A 26,857-nucleotide genomic window follows, 5' to 3' on the forward strand; every position below is an offset into this window, starting at 1 on the left:
CCTATAGCTAGGCAGGATAAGGTTAGGTAAGAGAACCAGACTAAGTTGATGGGAAGAAGAAAGGCAGAGTTTAAGGAATCAGGAGCCAGATGCAGAGAGAAGCAAGATTGTGCAGTGTTGAAAGAAGGTACCACCATGTGGCAGACGGTAGACAAGAAACATGGTTAATTAATTTTTTTCTTTTTCTTTTTCTTTCTTTCTTTCTTTTTCTTCTTCTTTTTTTTTTTTTTTTTTTTTGGTTTTTTGAGACAGGGTTTCTCCGCACAGTTTTGGTGCCTGTCCTGGATCTCACTCTCTAGACCAGGCTGGCCTTGATGAACTCACAGAAATCCACCTGGTTCTGCCTCCCGAGTGCTGGGATTAAAGTCATGCACCACCATCGCCTGGCTCATGGGTTAATTTAAAATGTAAGCATTAGGTAATAACCAGCCTGAGCTATTTGCTGAGCATTTATAATTAATAAGTCTCTGAGTGGTTCTTTTGGGAAGCAGCTGGCAGAACAGAGCTGATTGTGATCCTGATGAAAAACTGCACCTACAACATTCCTCGGGAACTTGTGGGGCCAGTTCCCCTGTATCAAAAGGAATCCTTTCCCTTACCTCTGGCAGAAGGAATATATGGCTGCTACCTGTGGTGTCTCTCAGCGTACGAAAGCTCATGCTGGCCTCCAGGCATCCTCAGCATCTGTACCTGTGAAACATTTCAAAGTCCATACCAGCAATCTAGCTCTTCAGGGGCTCCTCTGCCCTAAACCCCCCACAGCTCACCGACGTCCATCCCCACAGCCACTCACTCTCCTTATAACCCTGCTTTTCTCGATATGTTCTCTCTCTGCTCTGCTCCTACTTCTCTCACTGTTTTCTCTGTTCTCCATTCCCTCTTATTCTTGCAGATAGTCCTGAGCCATGTCCAGTCTGCTGACCATGTCCATTCTACTTTCTCTCACTGCTCCGGATTCTTCCAGATGCCTCTAGCTGTCCTCTCTCTCCTATCTACAATAAAACCCTTCTGTTTAGCCATACCATGAAGAGGTCATGTCGCCAGATTATACACTTAAGCCATCGGTTTGTGTCACTTTGTAGAAAACAACCCGGGCGGCAGCTCTTGTCACCACCCAGGCTTCATTCAGGGTCTGAAAGTGGAGGTATGCAAGGCAGGCAGCCACAAGAGGTATGGGTATGATGCTTTCTGGTTTGCAGGATTTAGCTATCTTCCACTGAGATGACAAAGGCCGCGAGGAGCTGGGGCCAGAAGTTGGTTTGAGAGAGGCAAAAAGCATGGGCCTGTAGACCTAGCTGCGGGACTCATCGGGGACAAGGACATCACCTACTTGGGCACCACGGTGTCCAGCTGCAGGCAGGCTGCCAAGGAAGCTGACCTCCAACTCATTCGCGTCCCTTAACGCCCACGGACAAACACTACCGATTAAAAAAAGGACTAGAAGCAGGGCGGTGGTGGCGCACGCCTTTAATCCCAGCACTCGGGAGGCAGAGGCAGGCGGATCTCTGTGAGTTCGAGGCTAGCCTGGGCTACAGAGTGAGTTCCAGGAAAGGCGCAAAGCTACACAGAGAAACCCTGTCTCGAAAAACCAAAAAAAAAAAAAAAACAAGGACTAGAGCCCTCCACCATCTTCAGTGAGCCGCCTGCTACAGGACTCAATCTGGGGCCAGTCCGGATTGGGTGTCGTGATTGTCAATCGTCTGAGCAGACCGCAGAGTTTGATTGGTGGAAGCTGACTCCGGGGGTGGGACCAGTCAGAAACACGCCTCCGGCGTCGCGCTGGGGCCGCCGGGAAGGAGCCCAGAAGGAGCACCCAATAGCCGTGGCTCGACGCTGCGGGGACACAGGGGCTAAGCCAATGGCAGTGGTCGGACGGAGAAGGACCAATGGCGGCGGCCCGGCGGCCGCGCGGGGGCCGCCGGGAACCCGGAAGTCCACTGGGCCGCCATGCGTGTGCACTGTGTGGCCATCGGCGCCTGCGGGCGAGGTAAGATCGATCCCGGCGTCCCGCGGATGGCCGCCCGCGCGCGTGGGGCTGCGGCGGCCGGGCGGCCGTGGCGGCGCTGCTCTCGGCCGCGATCGCGCTCCACTGGCCGCCGCTCCACGCAGGTACCGGCCGGGGCCGCCCCTGCGGGCGGGGGGGCCCGAGCCGGGCGCGTGCGCGTGCGCGTCCCGCGCCGGGCGGCCGGTGCAGCGGGCCTGCCCGGGGACGGGGCTGCCCGGCTCCCGTGAATTGTTGGGGGCCTGGAAGGGCGAGACCCAGCGCGGGAGACGCCAGCCGTTCCGTGAGCAGGGTCGTGAGCCGGCTTTCCTGGCCGCCGGTACCGGTGCCCGAGCGCGAAGCTTGCGCAAGTTCTTGGAGGAGGTGGGAGGAGTCGAGGCGTGGCTCGCCCTCTTTCCTATACCTTCCGTTTTGGGGGGGACTGTGTTCTGGGGGCTTCTTTGAGAGATGGGCTCATTCAAGTGACTCGCGGGATTCGGAGCTCCAGTTAGACACTCTTCTTTTTTAAGTTTCACTACGTAACCCTGGCTTTGTAGACCGCCCCGACACATCTAAGGCTGTCCCAGCAGTTGGAGTAGGAAGTGGGTCCCTTTTCAGATAGGGCACACGGGAAGAAGAACTCCGTGGATTGAGCAAATGGGTCATTTGACTCTCTCATCTCAGAAAGCTTTCTTCCTTGTTTGTGGATGGTTACTTTTCTAACGTCCCCTATACATCATCCCATTTCATACATGGCAAAGAGAGAGAGCGCTGTTGTCTACCTTTGTGCCGACAGACTGTAAATAGAGGCTCTGAAGGAGTGACTGAGCTGGCATTTCCCAGGAGTGAGCGACTGAAGTGGCGAAGTTGACTGTTTGCTGTAGGAGTCATTAGGAAGGTGTGACCAAGGGCTACACACTTGTTGATCATAGCCAAGAGTAAAATGTGGAGGAATTTTGGCGTTTTGTTTTTCAATTTAAGTAGGGAATGCCCTGGAGAAGTGGTACCTCCAAGTCTGTAATGGCAGTCACACCCATAAAAAGACTTTTAAATACTCCTTTACTTATAGACTTTTTTCCCTTGGTTTTTCTTGCCTTATGTTCACTCTGATTTGTAACTTTTTCCTTTGTACGTATCTGACGTTTCATTACAACTTTGACTTGCTAAACTGCCACAGAATGGGTAGAGCTCTGGGCTTTAGTTCTTCAAAGCCCTTTGTGCTTAGGGTGGGTCTCACTAAATGTAAGGATTGCTGCCATATGATTCAACTTAGAATTCACATTAACTTACAGCACTTGGGGCATAAAAGTGGTGGTAGTTATCCTCAGCCATAGTTTCTTTAAAGCCAACAAAATGCAAACAGGTGCTACCTGTTTGTCCAGACTCTGGATTGTCTTGGTGACAAAGTCACTTATGTAAATAGCTTTTACGTTTTAAGTAGCCTCTTAATACTTAAGTGGATAAATCCACTAAGCGTGGCAGTAAGCCAACTAAAACTTGATCCAAGAGTGTAAAGTGTTGGGAAATCTAATTGACCTTCCTCCAGCCTTTTTACCAACAGAGCTCTCTGTCTTGATGTAAAGTGACTGACTCTTCAGTGTATTCACGTTATCCTAATGTGCCCTGTTGTAGAACAGATTAATAGTCATGGGACAAAGACAGAAAGCAGTGTATTCTTCAGTGACAGCAAAGCAGGAAACCTTGTGCTGGTCTCAGAAGTCTCCTTGTACTCTTAGCATTCCCTACTTTTTGGTATAGACTTCTAGTTTGCTGCCTGTTGCTGTGATAAACACCATGACCAAAAGCAACTTGTGGAGGAAAGGGTTTATTTCACTTTTTTAAATAATTTTTTTTAGATTTATTTATTATGTATATAGTATGTATGACTGCAGGCCAGAAGAGGGCACCAGATCTCATTACAGGTGGTTGTGAGCCACCATGTGGGTGCTGGGAGTTGAACTTAGGATGTCTGGAGGAGCAGCCAGTGCTCTTAACCTCTGAGCCATCTCTCCAGCCCTATTTTACCTTCTATTTCTAGGTTACAGTCATCTGTAAGGCAAGTCAGGAAGGAACTCAAGACAGGAGCTGAAGCAGAGACCATGGAAGAACTCAGTTTACTGGCTCAGCTGACTTTCTTATACCACCCAGTGTAAACAGACGATTCTGGCCTGCCCACCATTTCCTAAATAGCCACTCAGAGGCTTAATTATAAATGATTGGCCAGTAGCTCAGTCTTATTACTAACTAGCTCTTACACTTAAATTAACCCATAATTCTTTTTTTTTAAAGGCTTCATAGTCTTTTATTAGTTATCCAGTGACTTCCTCCAAAGCTGGCGAGATCAGTATCATCTACATTTTATAACTGGATTAGTAAAGATCCAGAGAGTGGCCAGACTAGTCGAGATGTGTCCCTCAGACTCACTGTTTTGTGAGGATGAGTCCCCAAGACGATTTAGGTGACTCCTGGCTGGAGTACATAGCAGCTGGGATAATTCTTATCTATGTTTAGCCTTGTGTCTTGGTACCTTTTCTCAGTATAACATTCTCATCTTGCTTCCTCTCTGTCTGGTTGGTGACTCCTGACTCCGCTCTCCCTCTTCCCAGCATTCTTAGTTCGGTAGCCCCGCCTATACGTCCTGCCTGGCTACTGGCCAATCAGCGTTTTATTAAACCAATTCTAGTGACAAGTCTTTAGAGTGTGCAAGAGGATTCTTCCACAGCAGCCTAGTACCACCTGCCTGAGGATGGCATTGCTTCCAGTGAGCTGGGCCTTCCTACATAAATCAGAATTCAAGACAGTTTCCCCACAGCATGGCCACAGGCTAATCTGCTCTGAGACTCCCTCTTTGACTCTTGGTTGTGTCAAATTGATAGAAAAATAAAAACTAACCATCACAAGAGGCCTGTGGATTTAGTGATACCATGTGGGAAGTTTGCTTAATGCAAGAATGGTAGGCCACACTCAAAAGTTAAAATAAGTAAATATTAAACTCCCTAAATTAGCCCAGGATAATTTGGCCCTTGTCTTATGGCATTCTCTCCACAAGTCAGCTCACCAGACAGTGTGGGAGCATGGTGTGGGAGACACAGCTGTTTCAGAACACTGGCAGGAGTCAGGAAAGCAGGGCAGAGTACTGGGTCCTAGTTGGGATTATTTATTTATTCATTCATTCCAGAGCTGAGGACCGAACCTAGGGCCTTGTGCTTGCTAGGCAAGTGCTCTACCACTGAGCTAAATCTCCAACCCCTTAATTTATTTTTATTTCCTGTGCATTGGTGTATTGCCTGCATATATCTGTGTGAGGGTGTTGGTTCCCCTAGAACTGGAGTTACAGACAGTTGTGAACTACTGTGTGGGTACTAGCTAGAAATTGAACCTAGGTCCTCTGGAAGAACAGTATGTGCTCTTAACCACTGAGCCATATCTCCAGCCCTGTGGTTTGGATTTTACTTGGCATTCATACAGTTCTAGTTAAAAACGGAACATGCTGTACTTCATGACAGAGTTTTCTTTTCCCTACCAAATGATTTTAGAGAACATCTGAGAAAGATTTGATGCTTTGGGTTAATCAAGTAAATAATTTGGCTAAAGAACAAGTTATTTTGCCTTCAAGTGGCAGCGTTTTGGTAAATGGTGTAATATTCGCATCTTGGTGAGCACTGAGTCACAAAGCACAGCCAGGAGATAAGAGACTGGAGCAGAGTCCATTACTTCTAGCAGGTAAAGGACATGGATTTACTCTCAGAGCAGTTTCCTCCCTGAATATATGGCGGGAGATCGGTCCTGTAGGAAAGGGCTTTAGAGGCTAGCACATCCTAGGTTATGGTGACTTTTCTGAGCATGCTCAGTTTTAGGTTATCCTTCAAGAAGGAATGATGCTAGACACATTCTGGGCTGCTTAGTTCAAGGTAGAGAGCCCTGTTGAGGGTGAAGATGACAGACGCAGACTCTTTTTGCCATGCTCAGTTTCGGTCATAAAGATGGTGGACATAAATGTTTCTAGGCATGCTCAATGAGTCTTTACTTAGTTGTCTAAAAGAGTGTCCCCGGCCACCTCTGCAAGTCTCTCCCAGTATTAACTGAAACAGAGGGAACAGCTCTAAAGGTACAATAATGGAGGCGTTTGCCCAGAGGTGCCAGCGTCACTTAGCAGCTGACCGAGACATCCCGCCACCTCTCCGGAGCCTGTTTCTCACCTGTAGGTAGATGGTAATGGCTGCTACTGAGCAGGATGGCCTTAGGCCTTCAGCCTGGCACTCCTCACCCACAGTGATCGGATGATGGTACCGCATGCTCTAGCCCGAGTGACAGGAGGGGCTTGGAGAGAGGGGGGGTTCATCACAGGTGTGACAGGAATGGGAGCGAGGTTTCAGAGGGGTGAGTGGAGGCTCAAGGGGAGGGCAGCCTTTCCGCAGATGCCACTGCTCCTGGGACAACCAGAGGCCGTCTCTTTTCTCTCTGCAGTGGACATTGAGTCCCGTGAGGTGACACACATGCTGAATGCTGTCGTTCAGGTGTGTCCCAGGGCACCAAGAGAGGGCCTGTGCCGTCGGTGTGTGTGTGTGTGTGTGTGTGTGTGTGTGTGTGTGTGTGTGTGTGTGGTGAGGACAGTGCAGCTGGGAGTGCCGGTGTGGACAGAACCTGTGGGAAGGAGCCGGAGACAGGAGGGGGTGATGACAGGCGGCAGGGGCAGGCTTCTCTCTTCTCTCTTCTCGGGGCCGCAGGAGCCTTTCTCTGCCAGAGGTTCCCTGTAGGCTCTGGAGCTGGTGAAGGTGGTTGGGTGTGGAGATCACTTCTGTCTTTACATCTGGGCATGTACATGAGTGTCAGGGAGAGACTCCAGTCCACAGTGCTTACCACCTAGGCACGAAGACCTGGATCCTGTCAGGACCCTAGGACCCTGGCCAGCCAGTCCGTAGTCAGAGAGCCTGGCTCGGAAGGGGAGGGGAGGCTGGGCAAAGCCTCAGTCAGTGAAGTGCTGGCTGCTCGGGCATGGGGACTGCGGTGCTGGGAGTCAGACCGGAGGATCCTGGGACTGGCTGTTGAGCCAGTCTAGCCAAATTCAACAGCTCTGGGCTCAGGGAAAGACCCTGGCTCAGAAAGTGAGGTGGAGAGAGTGATAGAGGAGAACATCCAGCATTGACCTCTGGTCTATACACACACGTGCACACACACACACGCACACGCACACGCTCACGTGTGCACACTTACTACTTCCTCGCCTACACACAAAGGAAAAAAATACCAAGGTGGACAGCTCCTGAAGAACAGTACCAAGGTTGACTTTTGGCCTTCGTGTGCTTGTGTGTGTGTGTGTGTGTGTGTGTGTGTGTGTGTGTGCGTGCACACCCCCACCCCAACCACGCCCCCATGGGAAATAATGGAATTTTTATTGAGTAAAAGTTAGCAAGGTCAGGAAGAAAGTCTGAGGTGACTTTCCCCCAAGGAGCTGCTGGAGCTTTGTGCTGAGTGATCTTGTTGGCCTTGGTTTTAGGAAAACAGTGTTTCCAGGGATCCTTAAATTCTATAGAATCTGTAGGTAGTGCATAGAATCACGTTTTATGATCCTAGAGACTGTGCATTGGGTTCTGTGGCGTATACCGACATTTCCTTATGGCTGATCTGATGTAGCTATTAAGACAAAATACACATCTCCAGGACGCTATTCAGGAAGGGCCAATTACAGTGGAGGCAATCAGACTCAACAAGGTGGGGTGTTGTGCGGGTGTGGGTTCACACAGTCTGTGGAAGAAGACACAGTACCGCGAGGATGTCTTCGCCTTTCCAGATGCAGGAGGACTCAGCCCTTTCCTGAGACCCCTTCCCTTAGCCAAGGGCGTTTTTATTGTTCTCCAGATTTACACTTGAGCAAGTTGATTTCCATATCCTCAAAACAAGCTGACTGGGCCTCCAAAGAGAGGGTGCCAGATGCAAATACTCAGTGAAGGACTATCACTGTGTGCTGGAATCTTCCAAAACAAGTTTTGCATAGGCTTTGTACCCTTGGGAAACTCTGACTAGAGTCACCTGGAGGGCGACAAGAGAAACAAAGGTAACCAAGAGACAAAAAGTGGATTAGGGCTAGGTGCCGCACTCTGGAGCCGGGCCAGGTGTGTGTGTGTGTGTGTGGGGGGGGAATATTCAATTGGTGCAGTTGCTCCACAGTGCCACCTTGAGCCTTAGCTGAGATGTGCTGTTTAGAGCCTTCCTAGGTCATTTAGTACAACTGAGTGTGGAAGTGCAGTTGGGAACAGTAGGGTGGATCTGTCAGACTTGACTGTGGAGTAAGGTTGCAGAAGGAGCTTGCATTCCAGGTGTGAAGAGAGAGAACCCTCACAAGCTTTAAAGGTGAGAGTTGAAGTGAAAGAAGAGAATGTGTTCAGTGGCCATCTATACTTGAGGTTGATAAACTCCGGAAGATGAAGTGTCCCCAGGGTGTCTGGCACGTCACAGAGGCCCGGCAGTGGGCTGCTGTCAGGCTGTCTTTTCTGACCTTCGCCGCCCCAGAAGAGAACCCAGAGCGAAGCCTCCAGATGAAGTGGGTTCATGGGGCAGCTCTGGGAAGCTGTCGGATGGTGGGGTGCTCTCAAGTCTCTCATGACCTCATCTTTCTGTTTTGCAGTTTTACAAAGAGCGTTCTCCCTGCACCCAGCACACGCGCCAAAGGACATGGAGAATTTTTTCCAGCTGGTGAGGAACATCGTGCCTGCTCTGACCTCGAAGAAACACAAGGGGCAGGACGGAAGAATAGGAATAGTCGGGGGCTGTCAAGAGTGAGTGCTGGAGAAAGGCCTCCCCTGCCTGTCTGTCTGTCCGTCTGCCTCCCTCCGCCACCCATCTGCGCACCTACCCTTCTTTCCCCCACCGGTCCGTCTGTCCGTCCGTCCGTCCATCCATGTGCGGTGATCATTTGCAATGCAGCCTGATAGAGTGCAGAGTGCTTCTCTCTCATCACCGTTCTGACTCAGTAAGAAAGGGTCTGAGCAGCCCAGCTGACGGGCCCGCTGGTGAGCGTCAGTGTGGCCATGCTTTGGGTCTCTGGCCCTAGTGTGTGTCCATGTGCTGTGGAGTGCTGTGAGCTCCCGCGGGCCTGTGCGGCCTTTTTACAGGTTCGCACGTGTTGGTACCCATGCTGCACACTGTGCTGGCTTCACAGCAAGAACGGGTACTCAGCAAGCCTTGCCTGCTGCGCAGTTGGAAAGTGTTGCTGAGTCGTGCGTGACTTTGTGTAGGACCTAGTTTTGTTGAGACTCACTTTATCTTCTCTCTTTACGGCTGCGTTCAGTGTGTAAGGATCTGTAATCTGTCCTTGTATGTGAGTCCTTCTGCCTGGCCCAGCTCTCCCCTTGCTCCTCTTTGAGAGTCTGCCCACACTTACATCACTCCTCTGTGCACAGATAGCTGCATTGTTTTTCTTGAGACACTTTCCCACCTGGCTAGCCTCAAACTCACAGTCCTCCTGTCTCCTCCTCCCAGTGCTGGGATTACAGGTGTGAGCCCACTGAGCCTGGCTGTTTATCTCCCCCTGGGTTTCCAGCCTTCATCTCCGGCTGTCTCTGGTTTGCCGGTGATGATTTGAAATGGCTTCCTACTTGGAGATTCAGCCTGTGTTCACCTTTTCCACGTACCACTCGGCTTCACACTCTGCAGAGCAGCTGATGAGAGCTTTGGGGACAGAACTGCCAAGTGGTTCCAGCCTCCCGCTCTGCTTTTCCCTCGGAATTGTCATTCATAATTAGATCCAGAATTTCCAGCTGGCTAGGCGGTGGTGGCGCACGCCTTTAATCCCAGCACCTGGCAGGCAGAGGCAGGTGGATCTTTGTGAGTTTGAGACCAGCCTGGTCTACAGAATTAGTTCCAGGACAGCCAGGACTGTTACCCAGAGAAAGCCCCTCTTGAAAAACAAAACAGAGCAGAAATTCCCACCGAAGTCGTAGCTGGTAGATTTCAATGTGTCTACAGATGGTGGGCTGTGTTGGGGTCCTCCTGGCCTCCCTGCGCTTCATCAGGAGGTAGAGTGCTTTGGCAGCAGGGGAGCCCCTGTGTTCCCGGCGTGCTGTGGTGGAGACTGGCTGCCTGTAGGCTTCTTGGCAGCAGTGATAGCACCTGCTGTGGTAATCTGGAGGGGACCCGAGCCTTCTGGGGCCCCGGTTGGTTGCATTTTAAATACTGTCATCTGACACTGTGCTCATCCAGAGCATCTGCTCTAGAAACTGCCCTTCTCCAGGGTAGGTCTGGATGGATGACTTCTGGTTTGGAATGTTCCGTTAATCTGGCTAAGACTCCCCTCAGGTGTTGGCCTCTGTTACCATCTCCACTGTCCTCTCCCCGGTGCCTTCCAGGTGCTGTGTGGAGGACTGTGAGCTCCTGTGGGCCTGAGCGGCCTTTGTCCACTCCGCAGTGGCCTGTTGTGAAGAACGCTGCCTGTGGGAAAGTGAGGATGTGTGTGGTCCCCGTGTGGTCCTTTCTCTGGTGATTTGGACGCACTTTGTGGACACCGTTGTGGAAGAGCAGGTCACATGTGGAGAAGGGCCCGGGTCCTGTGTGCTCAGCGTTTGTCCCTGGTTGGTTTCACAGGGGTGGGCACAGATGACAGCGCATACCAGTGGCCATGAACACAGTCACTCTGCATGTGAACACCATGCCAAGCATGCTGCTGTGCTTAGAGATTGCCAGGGGCCGTGAGAGCATGGACAGGAAGCTGGGGACCACACAGCAGGGTGCAGTGGCTAGTGTGGCTCTAATGGCCCTGTGTGGCTTCTGCTGGTGTCACTCATAGAAGACCTGGTCTCTGCTGACTGCCTTGGGTTGGTGGTCACCCCACCTCGTCCCCGGCAGAAGCCTGCAGCTCTCTCTAGCTCTTCTTGTACCTGGTAGAGTCTCACAAGCCAGTGTTGAGAAACGATCCCAGGTTTCCTGTGAGGCTTTTCTAGTTCCGACTCGTGTGTGAACGTTTACTGAGCATCTCCTGCCTGTTGAGTTTGTGTTTGGGGCCTGGAGTCTGTATCACATGTTGATAATTCACATCTATCCACATATTTCTCTTTCTTTTTTTTTAAAGATTTATTTATTATGCATACAGTATTCTGCCTGCATGTGTCCCTGCATGCCAGAAGAGGGCACCAGATCTCATTACAGATGGTTGTGAGCCACCATGTGGTTGCTGGGAATTGAACTCAGGACCTCTGGAAGAGCAGTTGGTACTCTCAACTGCTGAGCCATCTCCAGCCCCCACATATGATTCGTATCTGTTTGCATTGGTACCTGTTCCTGGCAGACACGTGTTTGCTTCACTGACGCCATGATTCCAATGTCTCCGTTTTAGGTACACAGGAGCACCATATTTTGCAGGAATCACAGCTCTGAAAGTGGTAGGTTTACCTCAGAGTCTTTTATTGGGGTTTCTCTGATTAAAAGTTGGGTTATTTAGGGACCTGGGCAGATGGCTGCACATGTTAGAACACTTGAAGTGCACTCAGGAGGGCCTGAGTTCACATTCCAGCACCCACTAAAAGCCTGGCCATAGATGCCTGTAACCTCAGCATTTTTTTGGTTTTTGTTTGTTTGTTTTTGTTTTTAGGGTGTTTTTTGTTGTTTTTTTGAAGGTTTATAAAGTGACTTTTTTTTTAATTACATTTGTGGTATTCATTGATTACATTCGCAGTATTCATTCAATAATTATATTTATGATATTCATTAATTACATTAATTGTATTGATTAATACATTCATGATATTATGTCCCGATATTACTGTCCATTTGTGGGGTTTTTCCATCACACAAAACAGAGAATCTGTACTTAGTAAATCATTGCTCTATATTCCTTTCTTCTCTATCTTGAGATAACGTCTAATCTTTTTGCCTCCATAGACAGAATTTGTATATTCTATATATTTCACGTAATACATTCTGTAGTATTTGTCCCCCTTTTTTGGAATGTAAAAATGTTTTATGTACAACTTAAGGAGAAGTAATACACAGATAGCCTGAACATAAAAACATAACCTCAGCATTGTTGAAGGCAGAGACAGGAGGATTCCCCGAGGTCTACTGATCACCAGCCTAGCTTCAGGTTCAATGAGAGACCCTGTCTCAGGGGAGTTTACCTTCTAGAACAGAACGTGACAGCTTTGGGCACTCTATGCCCGCTCAGAGCTGAGGGTTGACTTGTGCTTTACCTCACTAAGAAGATCCTGGGAGGCCTCTGTAGGTTGTGATGTCAGCAGCTGGTGTCTCTAATCCAGCTAAGCAGTTGGCATAAAGGGTTGGGTAGGCTGAACTGGACCAGGTGGAGTTGGTGCTGTGGTTCTGCTCCCCAGCCTGGAGGGAAAAGAAGTCTGCTGTATCTCCAAGCATCTTCTCCTGCCACTCAGCCTTCCTGAAGCCGCTGGCTTCTACTTTCATCGGTATTTGGGCTTGGGGGCATAAACACTCAGTAACCGAGGTGGTCAGACATCATCTGCATGGTGTGAGAGCCGGAGCGGAGAGCTACTTGTGGTCCTGTTGAACGTGGCCTTCTCTAAGCACACCTCTCATTTCACTTCCCAGGGTGCAGATCTGACCCACGTGTTCTGTGCCAGGGAGGCTGCGCCTGTGATCAAGTCCTACAGCCCAGAGCTGATCGTCCACCCAGTCCTGTGAGTGCACTGTGGGTGTCTGCCTGCCGCTGTGTGTCCACACTCACGCCTCTGCTGCGCTCTGGGTGCTACATGGAGTGAGAAAAGTATAATGAGGCCAGGCCTTGTGGCACACTCCTTTCACCCCAGCTAGGGCTCCGGCCGGACGCTTTCAAATCGTAGGCCAGTTTGAACTAATAGCCCTATCAAATAAAACTTTTAAAAGGTTTAGGATGTAGCTCATGAAGTGGAGGTTTGATCCCCAGCACCATAAAAAAGAAAATCATAGCGAGTCCATCATCCTGCCTCAGCTAAGACAGTGAGAGGACTAGAGGAGAGACCTGGGACATGGGAGCCGCAGGTGCTGTGCTGTGGAGTGTGCCGGGTTGCCTAAGGCACATGGTCACAGTGCTTGCTTGAGCTCCGTGTGGTTCAGTGGATAGCTCTGAGCTGAGCAGAGCCTGTCCCAGGGTCCCCCAGAGCTTCTGTGATGACAGGGCCCACATATCGCTCTGGGCAATGCCACCAAGCACTGAAACTCAGCTGACGGTGCTCGGGACAGGATCGTTCTTTTGTCCCACTTTATCCGCAGTGAACTTAAAGTGGGGCGGAAGAGGTGCCTGAGCAGGTGAGGACCCCCGTGGCAGCTCCCAACCATCCACAGTGCTAGTGTGAAAGGAGCGGATCCCTCTTCTGACCTCTGCAGGGACTAGGAACACATGTGCACAGACAGACATGCAGTCGGAAGCAGCCTTTAAAAGCTAAAACAAGGTGGGCGTGGTGATGTTCACCTTTAATCCCATCACCTGGGAGGCAGAGGCAGGTGGATCTCTGAGTTCAAGGACAGCCTGGGCTACAGAGCAAGTTCCAGGAGAGCCAGGGATACACAGAGGTTGAAAACAAACAAGCTAAAACAAAATAAACTCGTCCATGGAGAAGACTGGAGATGAACAGGTCAAATGCAGGGTGGGGTCCAGACTGCATCCTAGGACCAGGACAGGATGGGGTTGTGGTCAGCTGCTCCGAGCTGACTGTCTGCACTTGAATTACTGGTGATATTCTGGAATGTGCACATGTAGGATGCTCACATGAACAGTGGCTGGGGAAAGGGGTCTGTGGGGACTTCCACACTATTGTACAAGGTCACTACAAACCTCAATTATTTTCAGAATAAAATGGTTTGGAGCTGAGTTCCTGGGTTCAGTCCCCATACCACACACTCTAAATGGGTTAAAATAAGTCACTGACAGCCTTGAGAACCACTCTGCCTTTCCCCTTTTTAGTGACAGTTCCGGTGCTGTTGAGGAGGTGGAAAAATGGCTTCCCAGGCTGCACGCCCTTGTCGTGGGGCCTGGCCTAGGCAGGGACAGCCTTCTTCTCAACAACGTCAGGGTAAGTGGTGTCACTGTTCAGCGCTCTGCCTCCCGTATACTGCCAACGTTGTTGGTCTTCAGGCCTCAGATTGGCAGTGGAGGGAACTGTCTTGTGGGGCAGAGGGGAACCGAGGCCACCAGCATCAGTGAGGGGCTTCCAGAGCGGAGCAGACTGGATGAGAGTCTCTGCTCCGGGAGGAGCAGCAGGTTTATGTCCTTCTAGTGGGACCCTGCTTGCCAGGGTTCCTAGTGGTGAGTCTGTCTCTGCAGCTCTCAGTTAGGGACGTTTCCTGAGAGGAATTGAGCCGTGTGCTGTTGTGTGACTAGGCAGTGTGTGGTGGCATCTGTAGTCGATAGAGCAGTGTGTCGGGCTTTTCCTTCTTCCCAATTGCACAGTGTCCTGGGGTTCAGTGCTCTCAGCGATGGTGTATCTGGACTGTCTGTGCTGGAGCCCAGACTCTGCTCTCTGAGGATCAGCCTCTTGATTTGCACCTTAAGAGGCCGGGGCTCCAGGAGGATGTGTGGACCCTGTAGATGAAGCCTCTCATCCACAGGCTGAACGAACCTAAGTTACCCAGAATGCTTGGTCATCACAGCATGTTTCCTCTGCCGCTTGTCTGTGGGTCCTGGGGACACTTTCCTGGGAGTGTGCACGTCTCTAACTCTTAGACTGTTTGTAATGGCTGTATCAGATGTGTACCTACTGTTAGGCTTCTGGCTACTTCTTTGTAAGTGAGGTCTCTGCCTCCCAGTGCTGGATTAAAGGCGTGTGCTACCACGCCTGTGAGTGATATTTTAAATGTTCACACACACACCTCCTCAGGGCTCTGCTCCTGGGTGCTGGAACTCACCCTTCCGAAAGAACCATGGCCCTTTCCAGTGTTTAAGCAATAGCTTTGGGCGGCTGCTCTGCTTTGTCAGGGAAAACTAGAAGAGACCTTGGTGTCACTTTGCCAATAGCATGAAAATCAGAAATGAACCTCAGGTCTGAATGGCAGCCCCCTGTGGTTAACAGTGAAGCGGAGCACAGCAATCAGGCCAGAGTGTTGTTGAGAGGAACGGGCTTCTCTGAGGCTCATGTGTCCTGCCCTTGCTTAGGGGGCTTTTGTATCCACACTTGGAACCGTAGGCCAGTACCAGACAAAATGTGTGTTTCCTACGCTGGCACATTCCTCAGTGTGCTGACATTGTATGTCAACTTGATACAACTAGAGTCATCAGAGAGGAGGGAGTCTGAATGGAGGAAAGGCCTCCATGAGATCCAGCTGTAAGGCATTTGCTTAGTGACTGATGGGGGAGGGCCCAGCCCATTGAGGGTGGTGCCGTCCCTGGGCTGGTGGTCCTGAGTTCTGTAAGAGCAGGCTGAGCACGCCATGGGGACCAAGGCAGTTCTCCATATCTGCATCAGCTCCTGACTCCTCAGTGATGGGCTATGATGTGGAAGTACGAGCCAAATAAACCTTTTTTTCCCCAGGTGCTTTATCCACTGTGTTTCCCACGGCACAGTCACCCTGACTAGGACACCCAGGAAACACGCACTGAGAGGGTCAGGGTCCGGTTGCAGTCACTGTCTCCTCGTGTTTTCTACTGCTTGTCCATCACTTTTTCCTTTCAGTCTTGAAAATGGGCTTGTGTGCACGTGCTGCGTGTGTGGGTGTGCACATGTCACAGCGCCCCACACCTGTACTTTTTAAATGGGAAGAAGCCCTTGAAGCTTTCAGTATGGGATTGAGGTTTAGTCCTGCCAGGGGAGAACACTCCACTATTACATGATCACTTGCTAAATAAAAGCATAAAATAAAATGGTAAGAAAAGTGGATACCTGTTGATTTGGAGAATCCCCAAAAATTGAGACTTGAAATACTGAAGTGGGACATGAGCTAGGTATTTGGCAGTGGCAGATGGGTCTTCATGGGCTAGCCTAGGAGCCACATGTGGGCCCGCCCCTGCTGCTTCCTATTGGCTGTGCTGCTTGCTTGCTTGGGACCACATAAGATGCACTTGTTCTGTGGGAGGTCCCTGCAAGCTTACAGCAGGCCGGGAAACGACCAGGGTGAGGAAGAATGGAACTCGGACCGGCCCGATTTTGGTAACAGGTGCTGGGCCAGGACTTTAGCCATATTTAAGCACAGTACAACCTCTGAAAAAAGTATTCAGACAATTACCGCAGTCCCAAGTGCACAACAAATTAAGACATGTTTACATTGAGATTCTTTACAAAGTCCTTCTGGCTTTTTTCACAAAAATGCGTGCTGTTGACTGAGACAGTGCCCAGGATTTAGGGTCTGGGGAGCTTGACTGAGGTAAACATGATGCCTGTAGGTTTCAGGATTGGCCTGTTCCTAAGGTAACATAGAAGTCACGTAGGCTGTTGTAAAGCACAAGTGACGTCACTCATGAGGATGGTTTATGGCCCAGAGTCAGTGCTCAAGATTTAAGGGAAGAGGTAGGATAAGTAAAACAAATTCTGGGAGACACGGGCAGAGCCTGTCTCAGACAGCAAAAGATCACCAGGCTGTAAAGCTGCATCCATTGCTGACATTCCGGGGGAGCATCTGAACCCCTCAATCCATTGAAGAGGTGAGCTGTGTCTAGCTTGCCGGCCTTTTGCCGTCTATAGCGTTCAGCTTGTCTGCTTTTCTGGCAGGGCATTTTGGAAGCAACCAAGGCCAGGGACATCCCTGTCGTCATCGACGCGGTGAGTGTGGCCTCTCATCTCCCCACACAGTCAGCACAGGGTCTCTGAGGCCCACCGGTGAAGGTGCATCCTTGTTCTGCACAGGATGGCCTGTGGCTGGTAGCTCAGCAGCCAGCCCTCATCCGCGGTTACCAGAAGGCCGTTCTCACCCCCAACCGTGTGGAGTTCAGCAGGCTCTGGGAAGCCGTGGTGAGTTCTTGGGCTGTGGGGAAGAAGAGACCTGCCCCAGGGTGAAGTGGGCTCCAGGTTGTGCCCATCTCAGGCATGGACCTGTCTGCAGGGAGCCTGACGTGCAGACCCCAGCAGATGTTTGCCTGGGCTCTGCCACGGTGCTTTTCACGCCTCCCATAGTTCCCATGTGAATTTACTGGATGAATGACACTGTGATGGGCTTGAGTCAGGAAGTGCCTGCCGTGCTCACAGGCCAGGTCACTCCCTGTCCTGAAGGGCTGATTTGTAAAGCTACAGCCTCTGCTCCATGGAGTGTGGGGACAGAGTGAAATAAAATGAAACCGTGAGTCCTGATAATGCGTGTCCCAAAAGCCTGTGCTCTGTGGGGGAGGGGCGTGCATATCACCTCATCCAGATTTGTGTTGTTTCTACAAACCTGGACTAGCCAGGTCGAGGAGGACAAGTGTAGCTAAGCGTTGGTGTCAGCATCCCTTGGAGGGCTTGGAACCAGTGAAGTTCTGGCCACTTCCTACCCTCTACCCCTCAGCCCTTAACCAGTGCCCTTGATTTCTTTGTGAGCATCTAAGACTTGTGACAGACAGGGTGGGTACTCCCCTTGCCCCCCAGTGACCCCTGTGTGTGTCCAGGAGGACTTGATTTTCTCTGCTTGTCCTGTGTTGTAGTTCAGCAGTCCATTGGACACCACAAACCAGAGTGACTCCATTCTGAAGCTCAGCCAGGCCCTGGGGAACATCACAGTGGTCCAGAAAGGAGAACAAGACCTGATCTCCAATGGTCAGCAGGGTGAGTGCGGACTTGCCATGCCGCTCAGAGGCCATGCTGACATGAGCCTGGGAGCCTCACTGATTCATACCTGTGGACACACATTTAACCTGCCGGCCACGGCCTCTGTCAAGTCCTCATGGGTTTGCTCTGGGGTTTGCACGGCGCTGTGGTGACACAAGACATGGTGTAGACCTTCATCCACTGCAGGCTTGGCAAGGGTCCTGGACCTTGCCCTCTGTGTGCGCGCGCGCGCGCGCGCGCACACACACACACACACACACACACACACACTCACTTTCGGGAGCGGTCTGAGACAGAGATCCTGCATAGTCCTAGGCCACCACCCGTAGCCTGTCACTTCCCTTTCACCGAGGCACCCACACGTAGTAATAGTGACTTGAGTCTTTTGTTGGATTGTGTCTTGTTATAACTGGGGAGTGGAGGAAACCTCAGCGCTGACATTAGTTGGAAATGTCAGTGGCCTCCCCCGGGAGCCTCAGGGCCGCTCCGCCACGAGCAGAGAGGAGGCAGGGAGGAGCGCGTGGTGCCCTGGTACGCTCGCCCCTCCGCACCCTCAGAGATGGCCAGGCCACCAGATTGTCGAGTGAGATCTGGAGTCGTTGATAGGAACTTCAGGTCAGAGTCCTTAGAATACCAAGGGACACTTGGTCCCGCATGTGAACCAGCTCCTACCCACCCTGAGCCAGGACCGGAAATGCACGGAGTGTTCTCAGGGCAGCCGGACCACAGCCATGAGGCGCTCCTGAGGCCAGCACACGCAGATGCAGCCCCAGGTTGAAAACATTTCCCCGGGAAACAGTTTCCATGTGCACAGGCACATAATGGGTAATGGTAGCGTCCATGTGGGTACCCACCCAGGGTTGCTGCTCGGGGACTTTGGAGGCATGGTTGAGATGGCGTTCGGGCGGGGCTCTCCTCAGGGGCTCGTCCTCCGTGGTCTGCAAGGACAAGGGGAGGGCAGCCCCTGGCGTTGGCACTGATGCCTGCCCGTGTCTGTTCCGTGCAGTGCTCGTGTGCAGCCAGGAAGGCAGCGGCCGCAGGTGTGGTGGGCAAGGAGACCTCCTGTCAGGCTCCCTGGGTGTCCTGGTGCACTGGGCCCTCCTGGCTGGACCGGAGAAGACAAATGGGTATGGCACACCTTCGTCGTCCCACTCTGATCCTGTTCATCTCGGCAGCTGGTGTCACAGTCCTTGGTGTCCCAGATGAACTGTCAGTGCTCCGTGGGAGACTTCTGGGACCAGGTTCCCCTGTCCACAGGAGCTTCTGCACACTTGCTGGACCCAAACCTACCCCGAGGGTGGGGCCCTGGCACTGGGGAGAATCTGAGCAGCCACCCTGTGGAGAGTTCAGCAGGGCCTCCCATAAACTGGAAGTAGAGAGCAGACAGGCTGGAGGGCTGGCCCTCTGGACCCTGGTCCTCATCGGTGTGAGATCTCTAAGACTTACAGATTGCCCACACGTGACCTGTGCTATGGACCCTTATGGCCACACATGCTAGGTATGGGGTGCCCAGTTTCTGGAGCCCCACCTGACACCGCTGGTGCAAACAGGGTGTTTCAGGTGGACTTGACTTTGCTCGGTTCTGCAGGGTAATGGTGCTTAGGGTGGCTCTGGCTTGTCCTGTGGCCCAGGGTGGGGTGTGCAGAGGAGTAGCAGGTCTGCATGCAGACCCGGGCATCTGCCACATTCTGAGACAGCCGGTGAGCACCGTTCCGCCCACCCCCAGCAAGCGCCTCCCTCACACCAGGGAGAACTGCTTCCCTGTCGGGTTCCATCTAGGGATGGGAGCCAGGCCTCCCCGTGCTTCCTAGGCCAGGGTGGGCTGCAGCCAAGCTGCCCTCTCGGCCCGGCTGGCCTGAGCTTGCTGTTTGGGAGTTGGAGGTAGAAGTGGGGTGAAGAGGCATCTCTCAGCAGGCCCTACAGCGAGCGAGCGAGCGAGCAAGGCCTTTGGTTCTGCTCTTGTCTACAGCTCCAGCCCACTGCTGGTGGCCGCCTGGGGTGCTTGCACGCTCACGAGGGAGTGTAACCATCAGGCCTTCCAGAAGTACGGCCGCTCCACGACCACTACCGACATGATCGCCGAGGTAGGAACGACCTTCAGCAAGCTCTTCACGACCTGAGCCAGTGCAGGCTGAGGGGTGCCACAGACTGTCCTCCATGTACGGGCCATGGGCTCAGCTGCACACGGCTAAACTAGCTGACAGGATTGAGGACACAGCCGCCATCGTCGTCTGTCCTGACTGAAATAGAGTTGATATGTTCTGACACTAATCTGGTCTTGTGCGGTTTTCTTGGCTTCTCAGCAGTAGCTGAGGAGAAAATAAGAATAAAAATCCTCCCAGCAGCCCAACTGGATCTGGGCCTGCTCTGAGACAGGACATTTGGAGTCTGTGCTCTCTGCTTCTTGCGCCCTTCCGATACTAGACACCCCCTCACAGGGCTCCAGTTCTCGGGTGGCTGGTGGGTGCAGGGTTTGGTTTAATTGAGGTTCACAGGGGCCAGTGGGCCTTCTTCGGCCCTAGAGTTTTCTGCTCAGTGAGTAGGTGTTAACTCAAGTAGTTCAGAATCACCAGTGGCCATGCACCTGAGATCCTCAGAGGCCCGTGGGAAGGGCAGGTGACTTGGGGGCCGCTGGGGTAACCGTCACCCGTGGTTGTTACCTGCCGTTCACTGCGGCCTCCTCTCCGCCTGCTGAGCCTCCCTCCCGAGTGGCCTGGCAACTGCATGCTAACTAATGGGCCCTGCTCTTTGGTTCCCTCCTGTCCAGTCCTGGGTCACGGGCCAGCCAGCCATGTTCAAGACTGTCTCCTGAGCAGCTGATGTGAACTCACGGAAGGGAATTTTGAGAATGTGGCCATCATGGTACTGGCCAGTTAACTTTCCAGGCAGTTGTGAACACACACAGGCCCCTGTTACTGTTGGCTAAACAGCCACAATTGGCAACTTTAATATAAAGTTTTCATCACAAAAGAGCAGACGCCAGGCGTGGTGGAATGTGGGACCCCAGCGGCCTCATCGTCAACTTGCAGGCTTCTGGTGTTTTGTCCTTGGATCCAGCAGTTCCCATGTGGAGGTTGTACTGCCTCTGTCCTGCAGGAGAAGACTGAATAGGCATCACATGCTCTTACTCACGGGGACAGGTCAGGGGGCAGCGGGGTGTCAGGAGAGGGCTAACGCCGCACTCTGACACCCTGACAGGGCCGGCTCCTTGCCCACATGGGTGGAGCTGGGCAGCTCTTCACACCCTCCCCCTCACACCCTCCTCATCTGCCATCTCCTCAGAAACTGGAGGACTGGCCGCTGGCTGCCCCTTTCCTGTCTCTTGTAACGCTGGTGTCCCTGCACCTGCAGTATTGCTGACCTTGACATTGATGCCGTGGGCGGCCAGGTCCTGGCGCAGTGCATCACACGCCTCTAGCAAGGGCTGCCTCTCCTGGAGCTGCCGTCTCCGGGCCTCCCCGGTAGCCCCAGGGGTGGCCAGCGCGTACTGTCGGACCTTGAGCCTGAAGCGTACGAGTTCTTCCACCACACAGTGCAGAGTTGCCGCGCTGCCGTCTCCTGAAACACACTGCGCCCCGTGTAAATGAGACACTGTCAGATGAGTCGGCCCAGCAGGCAGGGCGTCCCCACCCCCACGGCCTGCTAGGTCCATGTCTGTCAGCTTCCTGATGCTGTTCTTCCTGGGGAGACTTGGAGGGTGTGAGGCTGGCTAGCACCAGGATTGGCTGAAGCTAAGACGGTAACACCTGCTCTGGCCCGTGTAGGCCTCAGCAACAGCTGTAGGGTGTGACAAGTACCAGCAGAATCCCGTCATCTCCGAGTCGAGTAGCCTACCCTAAAGCATGAGTGAAGACACACCTTTGCCACAGCCAAGCATGTGTAGATGCCACACAGCCCGCCCTGTGTGCATGCGTGCACACACTGGGCTCCCATGGAGTGATCTGTCCAGCTGTGCAGACACTGGCTAAGGGGCCCAAAGGCTGGTCCCCTGCTAAGCAAAAAGCAGCTTTGTCTGGAAGCCAGCAAGAGACCCTTGGCAGGACTGCCGCCACTCGAGAGTGACACTGACCAACCTTGACAGAGGTGTGGCCTGGCTACAGCCCAGGCCTTCCGTGCTGACACAAGAAAAGTGCATGTAGAGCGCGTCGAGAGGATGGCTCCCAGCCCCTGCCTCGTCCCTCCAGAACAGCCCTACAGCTGGCAGGTGCAGTGGAGTGAAGTGAGGGAGGGGTAAAGGGACCCTAAAGGGGGCTTGAGAACCCCCAGTGGTGTCCATGCATGGGCCAGAGACCACCAGCAGAAAGACCCTTGTGTGCAGAGGAGGGGCCGCCCAGAGAGAAGAGCTGACCTGTGCAGCTCCTGGGGGCTTCTCCCTGGGGCTTCCAGGAGAGAACAGGGAGTGGATGACCCTGGGCTTCAGGATCCATAGACCGGTGTCAGAGCCAATTCAGATACAATCGTGTACTCGGATACACACACACCTCACCTCCATGCACTGAGAAACCTGCATGGAAGTTGTACAGTGACATCCAGAGGATGATGGGATGCATCTAGGGAGCATGGCCAGCACCACAAGCCATGTACTTCACTGGAACTGAGTAGATAGGAGACTTGTGTATTCCTTGTAGACCAGGCAGGCAGGCTTCACAGGACCAAGACATCTCACTTGGAAGGGAGGAGAGGGTTGTGGAAGGACCTGGTGGCCTTGCCCTGTCCATTTGGTACAGCTGAACATCACAGGAATGGACAGCCAGGATCTGGCCCTAGCATTCACCTAGAGCCAACACTACACAGTCAGGCGGGACCTCACACAGAGCCGGCTTACATCAGGTCTTGGAAGTCAGAATCATCCCTGTACCATGCAGGAACCCACTGGACAGGTGGGGAAGCCAGAGGGCCTCCTGCAACCAGAGATGCCAGCTGTAGGGAACAAGGGACCCACTCATGCCTACTGCCATCTCTTACGGCTCAGGAAATGTCCTCACATGCACCCTTCTGTACTTGGGTACCAAAACAACTGGTAGACTGGGGGCTGACTGCCGCTCTGCCGCAAGCTGGTCAAGGGTGGAGGGTCAGCTACCAGTACTGTTCACCTCCCGTGTGTAAGCCGGGGACCAGCCATCCTTCAGCGGACACTTTCCCAAAGGAGAGTGGCCAGCGTGCAATATGTAGGCAGTTGGAGAACAGAGCACTGGAAAAAGATGGATATACCTGTCGATTTGCCAGAGAAATCCCAACGGTCTCGAAAAACTGCTCAACGTAGGAGATGACGGCGCCGAACACAGTGGGACTTCTTGGGCCAGCAGCTTCCTGCAGGAGGGTGGGCGTGAGGCCAGAGCATATGCTTTGGCTTCCGTGGGCTCCCGCACAGCCAGGCTGACTGGCAAACCCTACAGTCCAGGTACGCTGATAGCGTGTGCCTCCCCTCCGCCTGCCTTTCGCACCATGGCAGGACCTTACACAGCGAGGTCCTGGGGGTTAAGCACGGGTGTGGGTATGGGGCATGGGGCATGGTAGAGGGAAGATCATGGGAACTGTGGGTCTCAGGTTGGGAGCAGAAAGCAAGGGAATCCTGGGAAGTCTGGTGTTTGTCCACTGACTCAGAGGCCCTTATGAGCCAAGCCTCTTTCCTGGAATGGCAGGTGCCAACCTGTTCCCTGGTCAGCTTGTGTCCTTCCCTCTAGAGGAGCCCCCAGAAGTGGCCAGGTGGCGTGGGAGTCACAGGAAGTGATCCTTGGGAGTTAAGAGAAGGCTGAGGGCAGGCTTCAGGAACTCTGGGAGCACCCACAGCCAGCTTCCCCGAGTGTGGTTGGTTTGACCCACTGGTTGCCTTCAGTGTGTGTAATGTCAGCCTGAACAATCGGGGACGGACTGCTCAGCCCCCTGGTGACCGTGCAGGGGACTAAGAAGAAAGGTACCATGGTCTGTCTGGTGCCTTGTATGGACATGGGGCCCCTAGACGCTTGTCAAGACACACTGCCCACCTGTGGTGCTGACAGAGTCACTCACCCAAAAGTACATGGCCACCTGGAGCCACCACCCCCTCAGTGCTGGATCCCCTGTGGCCTGAGACCCAGTTGGGTGGTATCAGTCCAGGTCCCAGCAGACAACGTCACATTGTTTTGGGTTTTGGGTTTTTTTGGAGAGGGGAGGCGATGGGTCCTGGAGATTGAACTCAGGGCCTTGCATGTGCTAAGCAAACACTTCACCTTGGAGCTACACATCCAATCCAACTTCCTGTTTCAACACACACAGTTTCCTCCAGGTGCCTCCAAGCCACCAGGAAGGCCCCTCAACACGCACAGTGGCAGTCACGTGACAACCATCTGCTTGTCAGGAGCACAGAGCACACACACACACATACACACATACACACACACGCACACACACGCTCACACACACATGCACGCACGCGCACACACACACACGCGCGCACACACACGCTCACACACGCACACCGCTGCCCATGTTCATGTGTTTACTATGAAGGAAGAGAGCCTCACAGAGGGGAAGGGAAGGCTCACTGGGACCTGCCCCAGTGCTTCAGAAGTCTAGTCTAGCTGGTTGGTGGTCAGTGCCCATTCCTTCCCTCGGACTAGCCCCGCCCCGACATCCACAGCATTCAAGTTACCTTCGAGACTGCCCTAAGCTCTCTGTTCGCATGGTGCACAAGGTCCAGGATGGTATTCACCGCCCTGGGTGTGTCAAAGTCATTGGCGAGCGCGGCCTTCACAGCCTTCTTGGTGCTGGTCAGCCTGGAGTGAGACACGGGAGTCAGCCAGGATGATGGGGCGGGTAGGGGCTCTCCAGCAGCCCTCGGGACCCTAGGCTGGCCCGCCACCAACTCCGAATACACAAACACCTTTCTCCAAGAAGTAAAAATGTTTTAACTCGGGGACCCTTCCTAGGTCCTGTTCACTGTCTTGTAACAAATTCTCTGCGCTACCACCTTAGCCAAATAAAAACTTGAGTGAAGGGAACCCGCCCATTGGTTGAGTGCATGGTGTCCACTCGGGAGATTTTGTAATAAACGGTCAACTACAGAGGTGACAGCCCCTCCCTACCAAATGTGGCAACTGTGAGCCACAGGAACAAGACGGAAACATGCCCCGCTCAGAGGAACACAAGCAAAGGGAAGTGGGAATGACTAGATGCCAGCTCCCGAGGGAGTCTGCCTCATGCGGGTACTCTGGGGGAGGGGGGGGCCCCGCGGGCTCTTCATCCTAGCTACCTACCTGTTCCCGGTGACGATGCGCTGGTATGACCCGCTTACCTCTCCCACAGCAGGTCTTCCCCAACGGGGCCACAGGTCAGCTGCCCTTTTACATAGGCTTGTGCGTCCTCTACAAAAGAGGTCAGCCCCAGCAGGAGGTGCTTGGCTTCCAACAGGGTACTGTCGCTGTATTCAATGGCTGCAAAGGAAGAGATGGTCACTGAGGAGATGCCTAGTGTGCCCTGAAGCACACCCAGTTACCTGAGAAACCAGCGCAAGACAGTGCCATGGCCCAAGGGCTACCTGCGCATATGAGCCCTGCCCCTGAACAGGTTCAGCGAAAGCCGTCCTGGAACTTTCTGGGCAACAGGGCTCATTTCAGTGACAGGTGCACAGATGGGCAGACTGGACAGTGGACTCTGGGAAGGGCAGCCTTGCCTGGGGCACTGAGCCTCTGTTTCCCAGGGAAGTTTCCTCCAGGCTCGCTTCTCAGTAAACCCGGGGCAAGCCAGCAAGCACACTGCCCGGATGGGCTTGACCCAGGCCCGCACTCTGCCTCCCCGGGCCCACGAGCGCCAGCTCACCTGACCTATAGCCGGTGCGCAGGCAGAAAAGCCGGAAGACGTCGGGGGAGAAGGTCTGCAGGAAGTCCTAGAAACGGGAAGAGGCAGAGGCAGCTGTCACTCAGGATTTCAGCAATGGCTGTGGTGAATGGAGGGCGTGTACCCAAGCCCTGCTGTGCCCGGCCCTCACCGTCACTGATCCCCAGCGACTTCGCCATCACTGATCCCGTTCCCGTGGTCACTGTCAGACCTGTGGGAAGGGCTGAGAGGAATACCCGACACTGTGGACACCCCTCTGGGAAACAAGCTCTCCCATTACAGCCTCATACCTGCCATTGGCATGAGACGGGGAACGGGCTGCCAACCTAGTGACTGACGGGGACAGTGCGCACAATCCCCGGGGACAGAGAAAGGCCACACGTGCACCTGGACTCACTGCCGGGGAAGAGAGTACAACCATGTGGTGATCTTTTGCTTACGATCTAACAAATAAGGCTTGCCTGAAGATCAGAGTGCGGAGCTGAGCCTCTAGTTAGCCATAGAGGCCAGGCAGTGGTGGCACACACCTTTAATCCCAGCCCTTGGGAGGTGGAGACAGGAAGGGATATGGCTGGGCGGAGAGAGGAATATAAGGTGGGAAGAGACAGGAGCTCAGATGCCTTTCAGGCTGAGGATTTCGTAGAGGTAAGAACTAGTGGCTGCCGCTCTGCTTCTCTGATCTTTCAGCTTTCAGACGAATACCTGACTCCGGGTTTTATTAAAAGACCAATTAGGATTCGCACTACAAACAACAGCTCAGTCGAGATGAGAACAAGCTGACATCCAAGCTCAGGGTCAGACTTAGGTCAGGACTGAGGGCCCTGCCCAGCCCATGTGATGGCCCTGTTCCCTGACCACTAAGGATGCTCTGATTGTGTGACACCCAGTGGGTACCTCCCTGCTGGTTACTTACGAAACTACTTACTTGACCTAAAAGCCTCCACTCTGAAGACCAGCTTTCATAGTACCAGAAGGTACCACGCAAGCTTCCAAAGGAGGGAAGCAACCGATGTTGCTAGCCAGCTGTGATGCCCATGAACCACAGTAACCCTAAGGGGGTAATGATGATACCTGTACCTTGGAGGTAACCAACAACTCTTCTTAATTGGACTTAGGCCTGCTTGGTACTGGAAACCTAGCCAACTAACTACCTAGGGCTAGTGAAGTCATGGATTTTGGAGGGAAACCTACAACCACCTCTTTATTAAACCAGCATAATCCCTAAGCACATTTTAAATATTTGTCTTTATGCCCACAGATGAGCGTAATTCTCACCCCTCATAAGGAAACTTCTCTTTGCAATGGGCAGAGACCATAACAGAAGGAACCCAGTTTCAACTGATCCATCTACATCACAACTCCAGCACCCAGGGCTCAGGGCTCATTGTGGGAG

The 26,857-nt window shown here is 52.9% G+C and overlaps 2 protein-coding genes across 3 annotated transcripts in view; one reads left to right on the top strand and one right to left on the bottom strand.

Moving 5' to 3' along the window:
* The first annotated feature begins 1,932 nt into the window (after positions 1-1,932).
* Naxd (NAD(P)HX dehydratase) lies at positions 1,933-20,027 on the top strand. Its single transcript, XM_028872297.2, is given in 11 exon segments — positions 1,933-2,028; positions 2,031-2,109; positions 8,607-8,757; positions 11,310-11,355; positions 12,533-12,621; positions 13,884-13,992; positions 16,621-16,671; positions 16,756-16,860; positions 17,526-17,646; positions 18,656-18,776; positions 19,619-20,027. Coding segments are annotated over 11 exon segments (1,104 nt in total). The 5' UTR covers positions 1,933-1,947; the 3' UTR covers positions 19,770-20,027.
* The window catches only part of Cars2 (cysteinyl-tRNA synthetase 2, mitochondrial), a 28,345-nt gene continuing 21,505 nt past the window's right edge, over positions 20,018-26,857 (bottom strand). Inside the window, exons 10-15 of one of the 2 annotated variants that reach the window (XM_037211581.1) lie at positions 25,447-25,513; positions 24,923-25,061; positions 24,281-24,404; positions 22,861-22,959; positions 21,011-21,217; positions 20,018-20,739 (exon numbers count right to left, since the gene is read on the bottom strand). In XM_037211581.1, the coding sequence (XP_037067476.1) occupies positions 20,668-20,739; positions 21,011-21,217; positions 22,861-22,959; positions 24,281-24,404; positions 24,923-25,061; positions 25,447-25,513 (708 nt within the window). In that variant the 3' untranslated portion in view covers positions 20,018-20,667. Of the gene's footprint in view, positions 20,753-21,010; positions 21,218-22,860; positions 22,960-24,280; positions 24,405-24,922; positions 25,062-25,446; positions 25,514-26,857 lie in introns of both variants that reach the window. The other variant, XM_037211580.1, reaches the window with a different exon arrangement.

This window comes from Peromyscus leucopus, chromosome 17 (assembly GCF_004664715.2).
Source record: "Peromyscus leucopus breed LL Stock chromosome 17, UCI_PerLeu_2.1, whole genome shotgun sequence".
Lineage (NCBI taxonomy): Eukaryota > Metazoa > Chordata > Mammalia > Rodentia > Cricetidae > Peromyscus > Peromyscus leucopus.